The sequence below is a fragment of the Corticium candelabrum genome, chromosome 1 (genome assembly GCF_963422355.1).
Source record: "Corticium candelabrum chromosome 1, ooCorCand1.1, whole genome shotgun sequence".
NCBI classification, from domain to species: Eukaryota; Metazoa; Porifera; class Homoscleromorpha; order Homosclerophorida; family Plakinidae; genus Corticium; species Corticium candelabrum.
In genome coordinates, this window is record NC_085085.1 from 11584041 (window position 1) to 11601703 (window position 17663).

At 43.7% G+C, this 17663-nt stretch overlaps 3 protein-coding genes across 4 annotated transcripts; 1 reads left to right on the plus strand and 2 right to left on the minus strand.

Moving 5' to 3' along the window:
• Nucleotides 1-2829: 2829 nt before the first annotated feature.
• Nucleotides 2830-13346, minus strand: LOC134178364 (uncharacterized). 2 transcript variants are annotated; one of them, XM_062645239.1, is made up of 2 exons: nt 13262-13346; nt 2830-10368 (listed from the first exon to the last, which is right to left on the minus strand). In XM_062645239.1, exon 2 carries the CDS (start codon nt 10356-10358, stop codon nt 3075-3077), a length of 7284 nt encoding a protein of 2427 aa, XP_062501223.1. In that variant the 5' UTR covers nt 10359-10368; nt 13262-13346; the 3' UTR covers nt 2830-3074. The 2 variants fall into 2 exon arrangements, with proteins under 2 accessions (XP_062501223.1, XP_062501231.1); XM_062645247.1 differs by lacking the exon at nt 13262-13346 and having other exon boundaries at nt 2830-10144; nt 10206-10301.
• A 207-nt stretch (nt 13347-13553) lies between these two features.
• On the minus strand, nt 13554-17180 carry LOC134193123 (ras-related protein Rab-34-like). The gene is made up of 10 exons (XM_062661917.1): nt 17045-17180; nt 16900-16988; nt 16777-16839; nt 15375-15476; nt 15254-15318; nt 14305-14356; nt 14161-14242; nt 14011-14101; nt 13829-13948; nt 13554-13770 (listed from the first exon to the last, which is right to left on the minus strand). The coding sequence occupies exons 1-10, from the start codon at nt 17078-17080 to the stop codon at nt 13703-13705; spliced, it is 768 nt and encodes a 255-aa protein (XP_062517901.1). The 5' UTR covers nt 17081-17180; the 3' UTR covers nt 13554-13702.
• LOC134193130 (centromere protein S-like) lies at nt 17165-17651 on the plus strand. Its single transcript, XM_062661929.1, has one exon. It carries the CDS (start codon nt 17165-17167, stop codon nt 17567-17569), a length of 405 nt encoding a protein of 134 aa, XP_062517913.1. The 3' UTR covers nt 17570-17651.
• The last annotated feature ends 12 nt before the right edge of the window (nt 17652-17663 follow it).

A 17663-nucleotide genomic window follows, 5' to 3' on the forward strand; every position in this document is an offset into this window, starting at 1 on the left:
GTTTTTTTGCTTCGTGCATGCACGCTCGCATTTTGGTAGTGAACTACTTACATAATTTAAATCTCCATATTTTAGACAATCTTTCTTTCAGATTTTTTAATGGCAACTATGCCTAGATACCTTTTGTACGTACTCCTTCATAAACTGGTCTAATTTACTATACGTATTCCTAGCTGTAATGCACTTCCACATTTTTTTCAATGTTCTGTTAATCTAATTAAACGTTCTTTAACAACGGCTTTTCCTCTATTGTACCTATTTCTAGTTTGTTGTCCTTCAACCATGCATGTTGTAAAACGAGCGATTATAAAATACCACCACGATCTACCCATAACTATTCCGGTTTACGACTACTCTTCTTTGATATTTTATTACTAAATTATATTAATAATTATATTAGCAACATCTGAACCTCGTCGAGCGTCCCTTCAAATGAAAACAATACAAAGCACTAAACTCATGAAATTGATTGAAACGTATAGAGCTGTCGTCTAGACAGCAGATTCGATTCGTCTAATAGAACTGACATCTTTTCCCTTTGTTTTGCTGTTTTATTAACAATTGACCGACACGTGCAGTGTTTCCTGTACTGTACAGTTGCCCGTCTGCGATGTTCGGTTATCCCGGATATGTACGGGACGTTCTTTTAGGCAATCGGTTATCCCGGATTGGCAGGGTCGTTACAAGCGGATGCTACATGTACCAGGTAGATGAGGATAATAACCTTTGTTTGCAATGCCTTACCGTCAGTTTTAATCTTCGTGACCAGGTGACTGTGGCTCCGCTACTGCCAGAGCTAGGGGACTGTGACCGCAATGATTTCAGCCTTTACGACGGTAGCACTTCCAGCACGTAGAGCGGCTAGAGCATAGTTAGTAGCCATTAGGTCTTAACATGTCGCATCTTTGTTAGAACAATAGATTGATTTTTTAGGCAAAAACAGTTGTACTAGCTAGTAATACTAATCTAGTGCTAACTATTTGTGTGTGTGTGTGTGTGTGTGTGTGTGTGTGTGTGTGTGTGTGTGTGTGTGTGTGTGTGTGTGTGTGTGTGTTTGTCTGAGTACTCTGATGTTAATTAAGTAGTGAAGAGGATGGAGGAATGAGTAACAGAAGTCAGATGGAAGCCGGAATTCAAGTTTAACAGGAAGCTTATGGCAGTTTATGCACTGCCATCATACATCCGGGAACACACGCACACACACACACACACACACACACACACACACACACACACACACACACAACACATTTTAATTCCGGCTTTCATCTGATTTCTGCTACTTATTTCTCCACCCTTTTCACTACTTAACATAGAGTACTCTGGAGCCCACACAACGGGCGTTGTCGAGGCGCCATGCGGCAACATGTTTTGCCACTTCCCAATGCGGGTGCTTTGCATAAAGTGGCAAAACATGTTGCCGCATGGCGCCTCAACAACGCCCGTTGTGTGGGCTCCAGAGTACTCTATGTTAAGTAGTGAGTGTACTAAGTAGCAGAAGTCAGATGAAAGCCGGAATTAAAATGTGTTGTGTTGTGTGTGTGTGTGTGTGTGTGTGTGTGTGTGTGTGTGTGTGTGTGTGTGTGTGTGTGTGTGTGTGTGTGTGTGTGTGTGTGTGTGTGTGTTCCCGGATGTATGATGGTAGTGCATAAACTGCCATAAGCTTCCTGTTCAACTTGAATTCCGGCTTCCATCTGACTTCTGTTACTCATTCCTCCATCCTTTTCACTACTTAATTAACATCAGAGTACTCAGACAAACACACACACACACACACACACACACACACACACACAGACACACACACACACACACACACACACACAATAGTTAGCGCTAGATCAGTATTACTAGCTAGTACAACTGTTTCTGCCTAAAAATCAATCTATTGTTCTAACAAAGATGCGACATGTTGAGACCTAATGGCTACTAACTATGCTCTAGCTGCTCTACGTGCTGGAAGTGCTACCGTCGTAAAGGCTGAAATCATTGCGGTCACAGTCCCCTAGCTCTGGCAGTAGCGGAGCCACAGTCACCTGGTCACGAAGATTAAAACTGACGGTAAGGCATTGCAAACAAAGATTATTATCCTCATCTACCTGGTACGTGTAGCATCCGCTTGTAACGACCCTGCCAATCCGGGATAACCGATTGCCTAAAAGAACGTCCCGTACATATCCGGGATAACCGAACATCGCAGACGGGCAACTGTACAGTACAGGAAACACTGCACGTGTCGGTCAATTGTTAAAAAGCAAAACAAAGGGAAAAGATGTCAGTTCTATTAGACGAATCGAATCTGCTGTCTAGACGACAGCTCTATACGTTTCAATCAATTTCATGAGTTTAGTGCTTTGTATTGTTTTCATTTGAAGGGACGCTCGACGGGGTTCAGATGTTGCTAATATAATTAGTAATATAATTTAGTAATAAATATCAAAGAAGAGTAGTCGTAAACCGGAATAGTTATGGGTAGATCGTGGTGGTATTTATAATCGCTCGTTTTACAACATGCATGGTTGAAGGACAACAAACTAGAAATAGGTACAATAGAGGAAAAGCCGTTGTTAGAGAACGGTTAATTAAATTACCAGAACATTGAAAAAAATGTGGAAGCGCTTTACAGCTAAGATTACGTATAGTAAATTAGACCAGTTTATGCAGGAACACGTACAAAATATATCTAGACATAGCTTCCATTAAAACATCTGAAAGATTGTCAAAAATATGGAAATTTAAAGTATGTAAGTAGTTCACTACCAAAATGCGAGCGTGCATGCACGAAGCAAAAAACGAGACCACGTGATGAAATTGCGCACAAAGACGAAGCCAAGTTCCAACAAATGTACTCGTATTTTTGTCAGTACACTGTACTGTATATAGTGGCTCGCCATAACCACTCTAACAAAGTCAATCTAACCAGTCGTGTATATGATTAGCAGTCTGCTGTAAGGTAAAAAAATTGCGTTCGAACACACGCACGCACGCACGCACACACGCACACACGCACACACACTGACATTTTGGAGTAATGAAAAGCGTACATCTCAGCTAGATGTACCCACATGTATGTCTCAGAGTTGCCACTTCCATGTTTCACTAGCCTCGGCGTGAACTTTTATCTGCAAAGACATCAGTTGGGTCTTGTGCAGGTAGAAAAAATCGGCACTCGCCTTTGCCTGAAAGTATATTGCATGCGTGTGACTGTTGAAACCCAACGTGAAATGTCTGGCAAAAGTTAGAGTCGTTCTGTCCACGTCCGTCCGAGCATCGGTCGTCGCCTGAGCATCGTGCTTGGCTTTCTTGGCACCCCCGAAGAACTTCTTCACCTTTTCCAAGTCTTTCTCCACCTTGGTAATGAGCGGAATCTTCTTGGTAACCCATTTTTTAAGTTTAGACAACACGTTGTGTTCAAATTCTTTCTTCTGTTTGTCCCACTGCTGCACGAAGTCGTTCTTGAATCCATTCCAAGCCCCTTGGAACGTGTCTTTCAGTATATCACCGAAGTCGCCATTAATGGCATCTCTCGCTGCCGAGTCGATGGCACCTTCGATCGCTTTCTTGGCCAATTCGTTGAGGTCGAACTTTAGATACGGGACATTGTTGTACGAGAGAGTGAAGTAGTTGGACGGCCCCTTATCGATCAAACCCGCCACGTCGTGAGCAACGTCGCCAGCAACTCCCATTAGCATTCCCTTGAAAACGTTACCTCCGTGGCTGAGAGCCTGTAGCCCGCCCTTGGCAGCATCGACGAGATATTTCTCGACGCCTGTCGCATCCTTTGCTATAGATCCGAGAGCGCTTGTGGCCAAATTGATGATGCCGTCTTTGAGGCTGTCGCCCCAACTCTCTCCTCGAATTCTGTCGTTGATGACATTCCAAACGAACTCGATCCACACATTGCCCGTCAAGTCGGCAAACGCGTCGATGGCGAGTGTAATCAATTTATCGAGAATTGGAAATTTGCGCAATATGCTCACGATGTCGTCGACGATATGAACTATAAAGTGGACGATGTCTTCAACAATGTGAGCGATGAAGTGAAAAATGCTGCTAAACATATGTCCTATGAAAGAGAAAATTCCGTAGCCACTGGGATCGGAACCACTCAGAGCGTTAAACCGTCCGTAGGCGTACGAATTGTATCCGACCAGACTGTAGGAATCGTCGTTGGTTGGATCTGGTGTAGCAAACGTGCAGTGAGTGCTGTCATACAACCGGCCACCCATGTGAACGAGATCACCACCGATGTCCATTAGCTGCTCATGTCCGTCGTAGCCTTGCTGTTCTGTGTGCTGGTATCGAGACAACAGATTCTCCGCTTCATCGAGAGACAAAAACTCCGAAGCTCGAGTTGTCTCGTCTCGCCGTCTCAGCGGCCGCCAAGTGAGAGGAGATCTGGGAGATCCGCAAACATCAAAACTGTATTCTTGCAACGTATTACCAGACTCATCGGTAACAAGAGACAGAGACCCTTTGATATCAGTGTACGGATATGTCACATACAATTGATCGTATCCTCCTTGAATATCTGTAACGTTACCATGAGAATCGTTCACTACTTTTACGGTGCCGTTGATGACCCTCACCATCACCGCGTACGTTTCGATGTAATGTTTCTGTACAGTAGAGGGTTTCAGGACCGGATCGCGTGTCGTCTCCTCGTGGTAGAGATCGTCGACATATACGGTGGTGCGGTACGTGTGCAGAGTGATGTTAGACGAGTTACCTTCTTGTGGAAGATACAACCACACCATGTCTCGACGAACCATCAGTTTGCCTGTCAACGTGTAGTCAAATATGGTAGTGAATGGACCACGCGTTATGTTTACTGGTTTGTTCATCGAATTATAGCTGATGTACGTTCCGTTACCAGAAACTCGATTTCCATTGGCGTCGTACTCAAACTCGTACAATAATGAAGAAGCATTGCTACTTTGTCTGACTTGTTTGACTGCATGTGGATGGTCCGAATGATACTTAAACTCTCCGACATCACTCTTGTAGACCAAATTGCTGTTGTCGTCGTATCGAAATTCTTGCGAAAACGGTGCGTCGGAGCCTAGTACTGTTGCTCTAGTAATTCTGTTCAGCTTATCGTATTCAAAACTCTCCTGCAAACCCTTCGTACTGTCTTCCCGTTTAATGACGTTCTCCGCGTCGTTTAGTGTATATCTCACATCCTGCACGGTCAGTCCATTCCCGTAAGTACGCATAGAAAGTAGACTGTGAGACAGCGCATCGTAACCATACTCCGTCAATAAACCATTTCCTCTTTGCTCTTTAGTTACTTGACCATTCGAATTGAATTCAAGTGCTTGCCACTGAACTCTTCCCATCATGTCGACTATTTTTGTGACGCGATTGTTATCATCATAAATCAGCGTGACAAAAAAACCGGTTGGATAGACAATACGAGTCAGTCTATCAGTAGGATCATATTCGTATTTGAACGTTGAATTGTACCAACATCTATTCGCAGATTCAGTTGGAGAATCTATTCCCAGCAATCGGAAGGTTTTGTCACCTTGAATAAGCAATCCCCTTGAATCATACGTGTAGTCAAATCGATATTGGAAAGAACTGTCGATGGAGTATTCTGCCACAACGTTGTCGGGGAATTGTTTGCTATATTCGTAGTAGTGACTGCCTTCCACGCTATGGGCTGCCACAGCCCTGCTGCGTTCATCCCATTCGAAAGTCACGTTGTTTCTATTCGAATCCGTTTGCCAAACTAGACGTCCCCTGCTGTCGTGCCCGTAACGATACAGTCCCTTGTCGGGGTGAAGAAGAGATCGCTTGTGTCCACCTTCGTCGTAGGAGACACGAAGAAGCCAGCCGACTTTGTCATTGTTGATGTTGCCTTGAACACCCAAGAGATTACCGTCAGGATCGTACCAATAACGAAGTTGATCTTGCATCTCACCGACTACCTCTACCACTAAATCTGCAGCGTTTGTTACATGTTTCTGCTTTCTTCCGAGAGGATCTATAAACGTTATGTTAGAGCCAGAATGTTGGATGTTGAGCTTCCGGCTAGGAAAAAGAGAGTTCGTCACACTGACAACTCGTCCATATTCATCTTTCCCATAGTTCAGTGTTATCACAGATTCTGCTGCTGTGTGTGGAAACGATGTGGCCGAGGTTTTACCAAACTTGTCATATTCTGTAGATTCTGTAACGGTCACGCTCTCGTTTTCCAAGATTTTGCTTGCACCGACGCGTCTGCCTTGGCGATCAAAATACTGATAAGATGGTGGACCAACAACAGGTTGAATGACTTTGACATAAATAGCATTAGGAAATCCAGCACACGAAATCGTATTTACCAATGGCTTGCCGTTGTACTGTGACGCCGGCTGGCCATCACAGTATATCAGAGACGTATTGACCCCTTGGCCTTGAGATGAGATGACCTGAGACTCTCTCATAAGAGGGTCATAACGATGAATAATAATATCACCACTGTCCGTTGCCTCTCTTAAAACTTGACCTGCTGCTCCATGAGCCCAGTACTGACAGAAACCAATGATGTCGCAAGATTTGACTTGAAATCGTCCACTTGTCTCATACTGCATATTGACTGCCTGAGGCTTGCTTTCTCCAAATGCCCGGGATTCGACTCGAATGACATTACCTCGTGAGTCACGAGTCGACTTGGTTACGACTTCATACGAAGTGTCGGCAAACACTGTTTCTGACGTGATAATGCCTTTCTCGTCGTCAAATGTCCGCTTTGCTTTGTTTCGATTGACGATCCACTGACGTCCAGATGGATCGGTTCTCAGCTGTCCTTCTCTTGGATCAAACAGCAGGTCGATCGGAGCATTGTTCCATGCCACTGAAGACTCTTGTGAGACCTCTTCTGGCAAGCCAATAAGCCATCTCGTTTCATCATTACGATAGTTAGATGTAGTTATTTTTTGGTAGATACCGTACGGGTCTGTAGCAGTATAGTTTGTATTGATAGGATTTCCATAAACATCGAAGACGGCCTCACTCACTTCTGACCTCACTAGTTGGCCGATTTCCGAGTTGCTCGTTTGCGACTGTTTCACAATCGTGTATGCAAGGATAGCGTCGGTCGTTCCCGGCAGTGGTTGGATGTCGACCACGCTCCACGTGTTGTTCTGGTCTGCAAGCAAAACGCCACTTCGAGAAAAAGTGCGCAATCGCTCAGGCAACCCTTTACGTCTCTGCACAAACTCTTGACTAAAATCTGTTATCTGACTCATTCCCGTGACCGAGTGCGTGCTAGTGATTTGAGCAAATCCCAAGCTGCCGTAACCTCGCGTGTGCTCAGCGTAACCGGCATAAAAGTGTGTAACAGACGACGTGCCACCCAAACCGTCGTCGTGATCGATAGATCGGAGTAAGTAACGTGGCGTTACAGTCGTGCTGATGGACGGACCCGAAGCGGCGGAAACGCCATGAACTGCAGTTTTAGAGTAAACAGACGAACTAGTCATGGGTTCGTACTGCAGCGACGTCCACGATCCGAAGCCGTTTTCCAGTCTCTTCAATCTATCGAGAGGAGAGGCTCCTTGACTCGGCACCACGTACAATTTGCTAAAGAAAGCACCGTTCTGACAATCATAAAAGTGAACATGATACGCTCCAATGTCGACACGACCATCTCCGGTGACATCGGCAACAAACGGTTCGTTTACGTCGGTGCTAGCAGAAGAGCCAATACCTCCAGGAAGCCCAATCTCGCCAAGAGCACTAAACGCGATCTCTCCCGGTAACGAATATGCAACGTAAACGGAGAAACCACTCTGTTGCTTGCCGGGCGTGCGGATTGCTACTAAATCTCCCCTCGTGTCACCGTTCATGTCAAGAATGAGCTGTTGTGCTATCTCCGATCCCCAACCGAAAGAAAACGTCGATATAATTATTGGTATAGCAGAAGTAAACTTGCCATCACTTGTACATCTGGACACCCACGCAGACCATCCCCTATTGTCGATGTTAGACACGACGAGATCCAAAGTTCCTCCCCCTAGGTCGGCGATTTGAATAGAGTGATTGCCTTCTGAGCCAACTCCTTCACGGTAGAGAATTTGTTGTACTAATGGTCCATACAAACCGTTTCTCTGAGATGTGGACACAAAAGTCATAATACCACGAGAACCTGCATAGACGCCTACAAGATCGGGTGACCCATCGCCGGTCACGTCTTGAACAAGCAATGGTATTCCTTGATCAGAACCGATTAGAGAACTAAGATGCGAAATTTTGTTTGTACCGCTTTGAAACAGACCATTCCCATCTCCCATTGCAGTCATGACTTTCCATCCGTTGCTGTCTCCACACATGATCAGTAAGTCTAGTTTAAAATCGAGGTTTACGTCTTGTTGAACGGAACTGCATTTTGATGCCGGATACGAGCCCAGAAAATTGGTCGTTTGGTCCACATGGCTGTATTGAACTGTATCATAACGGCCTCCCCCTAAACCCTTAGCAGTCACCGTTACTATGTATATCTGACTTCCGACCAGTAAAGGACGAACCCGAGCCTGTGAGTCGACGACCAAAACGGCCGTTACATCAGGAATGCCATCTCCAGAAAAGTCGTCCATAAACACAGAAATAGTTGCATGCTTTTCATCTACAACTAAGGACATGAAAGAGTAAAACTGGAAATACTCCGCTGCGGATGTCGCAATAAGAGTTTCTTGTATAGCAGACTGAAAAGAGCCATCTCCATTGCTTAGGTATGTCTGCATATGGAAGCCCATTGAATTCCATGTCGTCACTACGACGTCCGCTTTGCTGTCTCTATTTACATCTGCAGTCATTTTCTTCGTCAACGCAGGGTAGTATACCTTTACATTACCGTCATCGCAATTAGCATAATAGTACCAATCCGAAGGAACCGACATAGACGTCGTCTTCATAGTACTTGTTTGAAGCGGAAGAGTTTGTAAACCGCTGTCATATGAAAACTTCATAGAAGGCTGGCAAACAGTATTGCACCCATCACACAATTGAAAACGCGTGAGAAGACTACGTCCACTGACAGGAGATTGTTCATAACTAAAATGATATTCGAAAATTGGTATTAGGTCGTGAGACGAGTTGCTTCCAAACGACATTCTGTTTTTAGACGGAGACGGAAATTCGTCCGTTTCTTGCGGCAGAGTTGAGTAGGTTCTTATTGATGACAACAGTTTAGTAGTACGGACAGGTATGCCACTCACATATCCTTCGGTTTTATCTGGTCTGGGCAAGTAGGTAAACTCTACTTTAGCATGTCCTTCGGCGTAAGTGATAGCAGTACGGTACCAGTCAGCCGATCCGTCAGTAGATTGTTGGTATTCAATATTGATTGGATTGTCAAATGGATCAATTACTGAGCTAGCTTCCCAAACAAGTACGGCTGCATTTCCTTCCTTAACTCTAGAGTCAGTCGTTCCGCCAAATACACGTTCTATACCGTTGGGAAGGTGTGCGGTCCAGTAGGTTGGACCGAGACCATTCCGCGGACCGTAGGCTTTGTATAAAATCGTGCTGTCACGCGCTGTTTTATAAATTTCTCCTTGATAGTTTAGAGGATCGGGTGTCTGACCTCGAATTAATACAAGCTGATCTGAACCAGAACAGAAAGCATCTTTGTCCGTTAACGTAATTCCTTGAGAGTATCCGTTCTGTTCCATTGTTTTTGGACAACGCGATATGCTTGGTAAGAAAGCTATTCCCCATCCCTTACCCAACACGCTATTGCCGGCATTTGCGCTGTATTTGAGAGACATGTCAGGATCGTGACCGCCCGTACCACGCGGGGTACTCAAGGGAATGGTAACTTCAACATCACCACCAGATCCGCTTGCTTTTACATCTGTCTGAACGATTCCCACAACAGGAACTCGAGCAGGCTCATACTTGTCACAATACGGCACGCTATTCTGTTGCAGAATTCGAAGCGGTTGTTCGGCTTGAAAACGAAACAATCTCACCTGATCATCAATTGTAGTTGTTGGTGCAACAGTAGAGACTGTTACGTTTTCAAAAGGTTGGATTTCATCTCTGAACGTGCACACGAATGCTTCTGTCATTGGAGCAGCCTCGCTTACTTTCTTAGACTTCGGATGCCGAGCCTCCTCGTGTGAAAGGAAGTATTCGGTGACCGGTACTGCTATCGCTGCGACAATCCCGGCAGCCAACAGTATAATAAAAAACGCGATAACTACGCGCTTTCTCACCCTCTTCCTATGCTTGCTGTCGCTCTTTGAAAGCATTTCGACTGACTTTCCGGTCGAGCCGTAAGCAGTGCGAGTGCCCCCGTCGTCGTCGTTAACCAGCAAGCTGCCAGAGTCATCTCCCAAGCTCGTTTCTGCAATCGTTTCCTCGGCCATGAATCACGAACTATAAGAGCGACCACATCAATTAATAAGGATTATCTTAATTAAACTTAAAAACTATACAAGCGATATTGGCTAGGACAATTAATAAAAACGTACTACCGTGCCACACTGCATGAAGAAAATACTTTATGTTTGTTAAACCTAAACGGAGTAATCATAACTAACAGTAATAAACACGAAAGCTACAAAAGGAACTTTGAAAAGACGTAAAATCTCAGCATCCGTATATGCCGGTACTACGCGCAACTGCTGTAAATCCTAGCACGATCAGCTTAGTGCATGGTCGTCTTAAGATACCACTTTTGTATCTAGATGGTTTAGGACATAACTTTCCATGTAACTGTGTCTACGTTAGATTGCTGTACATTCCCTATACATAAGCAATCTATTCAAAGCAATTCTGAAGTACTGTTTGACAAGAACAAGTGTTTATCTTGCAAATTAGAATCAGCTTCATCATTTCATTCATCAATGTTAATCATTGTTAGCATCACTGTTTGCATGGTACAACCCGTCTAGTTTGAAGACGAATCTTTAGAAGTAGTGCACTACATGGCAACCTTTAACTCCCTTTCAGCTAAGTCTGGTCTAGACCAAGAACAGCGGGCCTGCAAACGGTGCAGTGGTAATACAATTCCACTATACTAGAATTGTTTCAACGTTTCAATATCTCTACCAACATTTAATTCGGAGTTGAGCTAGAGTAACACGGTCATGCAAAACCGTAAAGAAAGCTCTGCGGTCCTCGGACTCCAGTGTAGGCGCCCTCATCACGTGCCGAATTCAAGCTTCTCCCAAATACATAAATCTTCAATCAAACGAGCTTTCGGTAATCACCCTTAAAGACACTTCCACATCCTTTCAGTGAGCATTTCTGAATATTTTGACGTGTTTTCGATTAGAACACGTGACAGGACGTCTACTGGTAAGCATCCTTCTATCACTGAAGCATGATTCCTCGTCTAGATTCTAAGAAGCAGTGGCGATGCATGGAAAAGGGCTGGACGACCTTCTAGGGAACTATAGCTAACGCATCGATCTCTTTGGATTTGTGGTTCCTGCAGATTCCAGAGCCGCAAGCTAGAACATATGGCCTCACTTACACGAAATTAGAAATAATGTATTTTGTCTGGATGACGTTCAACAGCCGACTGACTGCCCAGACAAAGACCGGCAAAACCTGTCGTCTCTTCTAGAGTAAAATAATTTCAGAAGTACTTATCAAAACCAATGCTAAATGGTATAGTCTAACAGCGTAGGATCGTTTTACCTAGATCAACATATCATTTTTAAATGCCATGAGATCTCCCGAACGAAGAAGAAACGTCTCTTTACGGTGATATCTTGATGGACGGCATGAAAGGACGACTCTTTGATTCTTCGGGCTAGTCTACCCGCTCGACTAGTACACTTAGCATAACCAGTTATTGCTAAACCAATCAGAATTTACAACCGATGTTCCGGTTCTAAGACGCTGATTGGCCTAGAAGGCTATTTCTGAAATCATTTTAGTGTGCCAGCGAGCAGCGTGCTCTCTCTGGTCTGGACGTTCGAGGCTAATGCATATCCTGACAGTGCCAACGAAAGTCGAAAAGGGAAAGATACTGGCTGTGCGAGACTATAGTGCAACGTCCTAGAGCACTCTGTATCCGCCCCTGTAGTTGAAGTTAAATCTCTGTAGATAGCACGATACGTAGACTACGTACGAGGCTGAAAGCATGCAGTACCACAGTATAGGTAGTAGCTAACAGATAATACACAAACTCGTGCATATGCTTCGCGCACACAACTGAGAGAACAGCACCGATACTACAACACCGATACCAGAAAAAAACCTCCACAGCTAGAGTCACGACCGTGTAAAGAAAGCGAACTCTCTAGAATGACACCAACACTAAATAATTGCATTCTAGACTTGGCCGGTAATCCGTATCGACTGCATAAGTCACAGAATGCCCATGCTTTGCACCCGGAATTGTGAAATACCAAATATGGATCGAGTATTGAAATTGAAATGGGCGTGTACGTAGAGAAGAATGTAATTACGTTGATCCAAAACTGTATCACCAAACTTCCCCTAACGCGACAGTTCTGCAAAATAAGTTCAACAATATACCTGTGCATGGTAGTGCTCAACTTTAGCTCTATTTCCAAATATATAGGGACATGCGTAGGTTTAAGGCCTGTCCACACTAGACCAGAATGGATCGCGATAGCGAGCGTCCACACTGCACTTTGAAAACGATACCTCCGCCTCATTTCGCTATCACGTGACTGATGACCGATGTGTATGTGTGGTTTCTTTGCTTGTAGAAAGCGTTGATACAGCGACGGAAGGTGAGCGAGAACAAAGACGAGTGAGGAGTGCTAGATGTTCCGACTACACGCGTAGCGTACGTGAAGGTAACGCCCACTATTTCTAATTGGATTCAACCGATTGCGATCGAATCCACCTCGCGATGTGGATCGGACGGATCGCGATCGAGTTGCAAGTGTGGACAGGCCTTTACTGTAGATCGTGTCCGCGGCCACACATTGCAAATGACGGTTTGCTACTTGAAATCCATCGTTTCTCTATAGCTAGTGCAGTCGTCTAGTGTGCATGCATCGACTATGAAACTGCAGAACCCCCGCCACTGCGCAATATTGCGCAATTTCTTTCACGCAATGCGGCATGCATGGTCCCTAGCTAGCCGGTAGTCTGCTAAACTGGATTCTAGATTTTACCCTAGACCAACCATGACTAGAACTGCAAACCAAATAGGCAAGAAACCGAGGTGCTTGATAACTTACAGACGGAGAGCGGCGCCGTCGACAACTGGCGACTAGCTCGCGCCTCTTTCCACGGCGTGCAAAAAAAACAACGGTCTAAGAATTGAAGGTGCAGTACTTACGTTTATAGGAACCACAGGTAGTCGAGCGAAAGACGAGCCGAAGCCTCTTGACGTAGCGCTACTGCCACATCCACGTGACTTCCAGGATCTGATTCTGATGTAAGATTCCAAAAATAGAAGAAGGTCTCGTGACTATCCACAATAAATAGAAAAGTGTAAGCAACTGTCAAAAATACCAATTTGGCAACTTGCAGTTTCTAAAGGTTTTAAAGAGGTGACTCATTACTCAATGATTAATTAATTCAGAAAAGTGCACCAGGAACACTGCTTTGACTCTAGTGCAAGGTGAACAATCAAATAAAACTGAAATAAATTGTCCAGTCATAATTCATTAATATAGTTAATATATTTGCGGCAACCATACTGATTCTAGTTAATAATGAGTATATACAAGTAACAAATCAATTAGCTTTCATTGTTCCCACCACTCGTACTCGACAACTACTTGCAGCATTTGCTCTTTGAGTGACTGCTTGTACTATTAATACGACTGTCTCTCTTTGACACTCCTGAACAGCACATTCAATTTCTAAAATACATTGTAAAATTAATAGTGATAAGACGTACGAATGGGATCGTCATCAACAACACCACAATCGACTGTGTCTATTGCTTCTTGCTCTCGTAGTACAGCCTTCTCAAACGCAAGAGCTGCTACTCTATTAAAGAATGACTCTACATTCTCTCCTAACAATAAAGCAAACGTGTGCCAGCTAAATTAAGGTATACAAACATGTCCAGTACAACACCTGTTAGTGACGACGTTGTCCAGTATTCTGCACCTAATACGTTTGCTAGAGCAATGGCTGCTTGCTCCTTTCTCTCGTAACGACTTTGAGACTAACAACAAATATGTTACTGAGTAAGACAAATCCGTGTAGATACAAACAATCATTTACACAAAGATCTTTCTTGGTACCAACCAAGTAGATGTCACAGTCATTGTCGTGATTGTCTCGAAGGGCATCTTGTAACCAAGTACTGCACGATACACAAAACGTTGTAACAGTTACTGTACAATTTACAAGAGCAAAATTGTGTACCTAGCATTGTTCAATGTCACGGGGTCCGTAAGATCAACTGCTATGACAATAACTGCAGCACAACATACATGAACAACATGAACGAGTGTATTACATATATACATAACCGATATTTAGTCATGTAATGTACAATATCTACTTACGCATTTCCCATACAATTCATAACTGCAATTCTATAGCCAGCAATAACAACACTTTGATTTCAATACACATTAACATGAAATACACAATAAGTTGAAGGCAATAAAAGTCAAACGTTTAGTGTTTTGCTAGGTAGCTTTGGTCAAGAAACAGACAAATTCTACACTGTATGTGTCTGCAGTTTGCATCAATTCAGTTCACGCTGCATTATTATAGTACTTGTATGATATACAAACAAAGTAGATAGTCTAGTTATATACTAATCGCTCAGCTAGCAGACATTAGACACCACACTGATAAACAAACACAGAAAACTAAGTTTTGATTGAGGACCACACAATTACCGATGATGATCGACAGCACCAAACAACAACTGAACTGAATGTAGCACACTATATGAGATTTCAAGTGCTTTACTTGACTTGTTAGAAGTTAAGAAAGCACATGTCTCCCGTGCTCTCCACTCCTAGGCTATAGAAACTCAAGTCAGACTGTAATTGACTCATATTTACCGTATTAAAGCCAGATGCCCCTTCCTGTGTCTATTGCCTATCTAGCAGTTGATCCTTGACATTTCCAACCATTTCAATTTTCAAATTTCAAAATTTTAATTTTCAAATTTCAATTTCCTTTTTCATTTTCAATTTTGTCCAAGATTTCAATTTTTTGCTAAAAATTGAATTCGTTCAGCAAATTTCTATTTTATATATTTCATATTTCAATTTTCACGCCTGTCAAGCTGTGTAGGAACAAACAAATAATATACTCCCTTTTGTCTTTAACTTTAGGATAGCTTTAAACTGTTCACCTCTAGCTCCTTTAAAGTAAGCAGCAGCAATGCTCTTAAACCGTTCTTGACCAGCTGTGTCCCATCTGGCAACAATAACTCAATACCAATAGAAAGGATCAGCGTTGATCAATCCACCTACAGCTGGAGAATGAATGATCGATTGAAGAAAACGTATTGCTCTGACTCAAAGTCGACACCAATAGTAGCCTTGTAGTCTTTCTCAAATACATTACGGCAATACCTAAACAGAACAATTTGTAATTTTACACAAATCATGTGGAACTCCTATGCTCATGCCAGCCATCAAAAATAGTCTGTATAACCCCACCCCCTTTACATTGTAGCAAATAAAGACCCTGTGTCATAGAATACAATGAAAGCTCTCAGAACTTTTGATCCTGCAGAGTGTTGCCAGATTTTTGACTTTAATAGTGTCAACTCTCTCCAGGGAAACAAATGACTCTTAGGGCAACAGCTCTGGTGGAGGTTTACCCCCTACAGTAAGAAGTAAGATTAAGACATTCTGCACGGCAGGAGATCTACCCTTTTGACAATGTCCAGGAATGGCCAAATGCACATGCGGCCACTGACCTGTTGGGTGCATGTGGTTGCTCTTTAGTTGAGTATGATCAGTCTCTGTCTGTGCTGTCTGGAGCCTCCCGAGTCAACGCATGTCATACACATGCCTTAGCTTCGATGTGAGTGTAAAAGACTGCCAATTGATTGAACTTTGATTAATTAAATTTGATTAAATTTTTAGCTCATCTTTTGATTAGCTTGCAGTTAGGTAATATAGTCTGTTCAACTGCAGAAACATCAGGTCAATTTATTTAACTGATATATATATATATATACATATATATATATATATATATATATATATATATATATATATATATATATATATATATATTATAGGTCTCTATATATAAGGCCTCTATTCGTTGCATGTCTGTTTCACATCACCCGCCCCACATCCGAATGACAGGGCCGCACTGATTTCACCATTACGCCATTATTCATGTAATGCGCATGTGTAATACGACCAGAGCACATGGCATAGGCCTGGCATATTCCATGTCTCCTTTCTTTTAATTTGCGCAATGTCTGTTGTTCTTATCTACAGGGTTTACTGTAAATCTTCAAGAAAGAACTTGAGGACAAGAACCAAAAACAGATCGCTCAATAGTTGTTAAAGTCTCTCTAGCTGTCATTTGCATGATGATCCGTGGATGCTGATCTGTTGTGTTATATATTATTTATAGTGCCTGCCGACTTCCGGTGTCACGTGTACATAATGGCTGTCCGCCCGCCCGTGTCAGTTTGAGAGAGCCTGGGTGATGCGAAACAGACATGCAATAAATAGGGGCCTAAGGTTTCGGATAGTAGAGTCTGTGCGGCCCCTGGCTGGAGCCTTGACTACCCTGAGGTCAAACCTGCTCATACCCATCCGGGCTTTACTGACATTTGCAAGGACCACATGTCATTGGTACTGTACGCTTCTATGTCATCGGTACACTTCCATGTCTTGTGCAACTCACCTATTGATAAGAGCAGTCTTACCAACAGCTACGTCACCAACGATTAACGCCTTGCAAACAACACTGAAACAGACGAGGGTCACGCAGTACAACATTAGTCAGTCTTCAGATGTCATATCTTGCCTCCCGCTACTTGCATCGGAACAAATGTCGACCACACGAGGCTGGAAATCGACTTGATCAGGTCTGATCGCTACGTCAGGCCTGAAAGGCTGAAGAGAACACCGTTTAGTACATGATCTATCCTCAGAGAACCTTGCTGCCTTACCTGGGGAAACGAATCAATAACACGACCTATTTCCATCCATGCGTATACACACACATAGAAATTCAAACCTGTCTGAACACACACGTGAGCAGACACGTGACCAATTTTCGCGCTCTGTGCATGGAGGACGTCTCTGATGGAGAGACAGACCGTGGAGAAGATCTAGAATACCGACAGAGACTTAAAGCCGCAGTGCATTACACGGTAGGCAAAATATGCGAGGAGGTCACCCTATCGGGGTTCGCTGCGTCGGGCACAAAGTTCAGTCGCCAGTACATCGCCATGCTGTCGGAGACGACATTCAAGCAGTGCGAGACTTTGGCAACCGATCTTGAGAGCTTTGCGAAGCACGCTAGAAGGAGCACGGTGAATTCTGAAGACGTGAAACTGAGCGCCAGAAGAAACGAGTCGCTGAGGCAACACATCGAGTCGATGGCCGACGAACGGGCGAGGGCACATGAAAGCGAGAGAGCCGCCAGGAGAGGAAAAAAGCAGCAGAAGAAGACAGACAGCGAAGAGAGATGAAAATTCTGATTTTTTTGTTTCTTCTGCGAACAATGGTAGATAGGATGTCTTGTACATGTAATATATAAGGATGGCTTTGGAATTATTGTACAGT

Excerpts from the sequence above, each read along its gene's own strand:
- LOC134178364 (XM_062645239.1), bottom strand. The coding sequence starts at position 10,358 with ATGGCCGAGGAAACGATTGCAGAAACGAGCTTGGGAGATGACTCTGGC.
- LOC134193123 (XM_062661917.1), bottom strand. The coding sequence starts at position 17,080 with ATGGAAATAGGTCGTGTTATTGATTCGTTTCCCCAG. Across the intron at positions 15,319-15,374 it reads CGATCATTCATTCTCCAGCT|ATGGGACACAGCTGGTCAAG; the intron begins GTAGGTGGATTG and ends TATTGTTGCCAG. Across the intron at positions 14,102-14,160 it reads GTACCAAGAAAGATCTTTGT|TCTCAAAGTCGTTACGAGAG; the intron begins GTAAATGATTGT and ends ATTTGTTGTTAG.
- LOC134193130 (XM_062661929.1), top strand. The coding sequence starts at position 17,165 with ATGGAGGACGTCTCTGATGGAGAGACAGACCGTGGAGAAGATCTAGAA.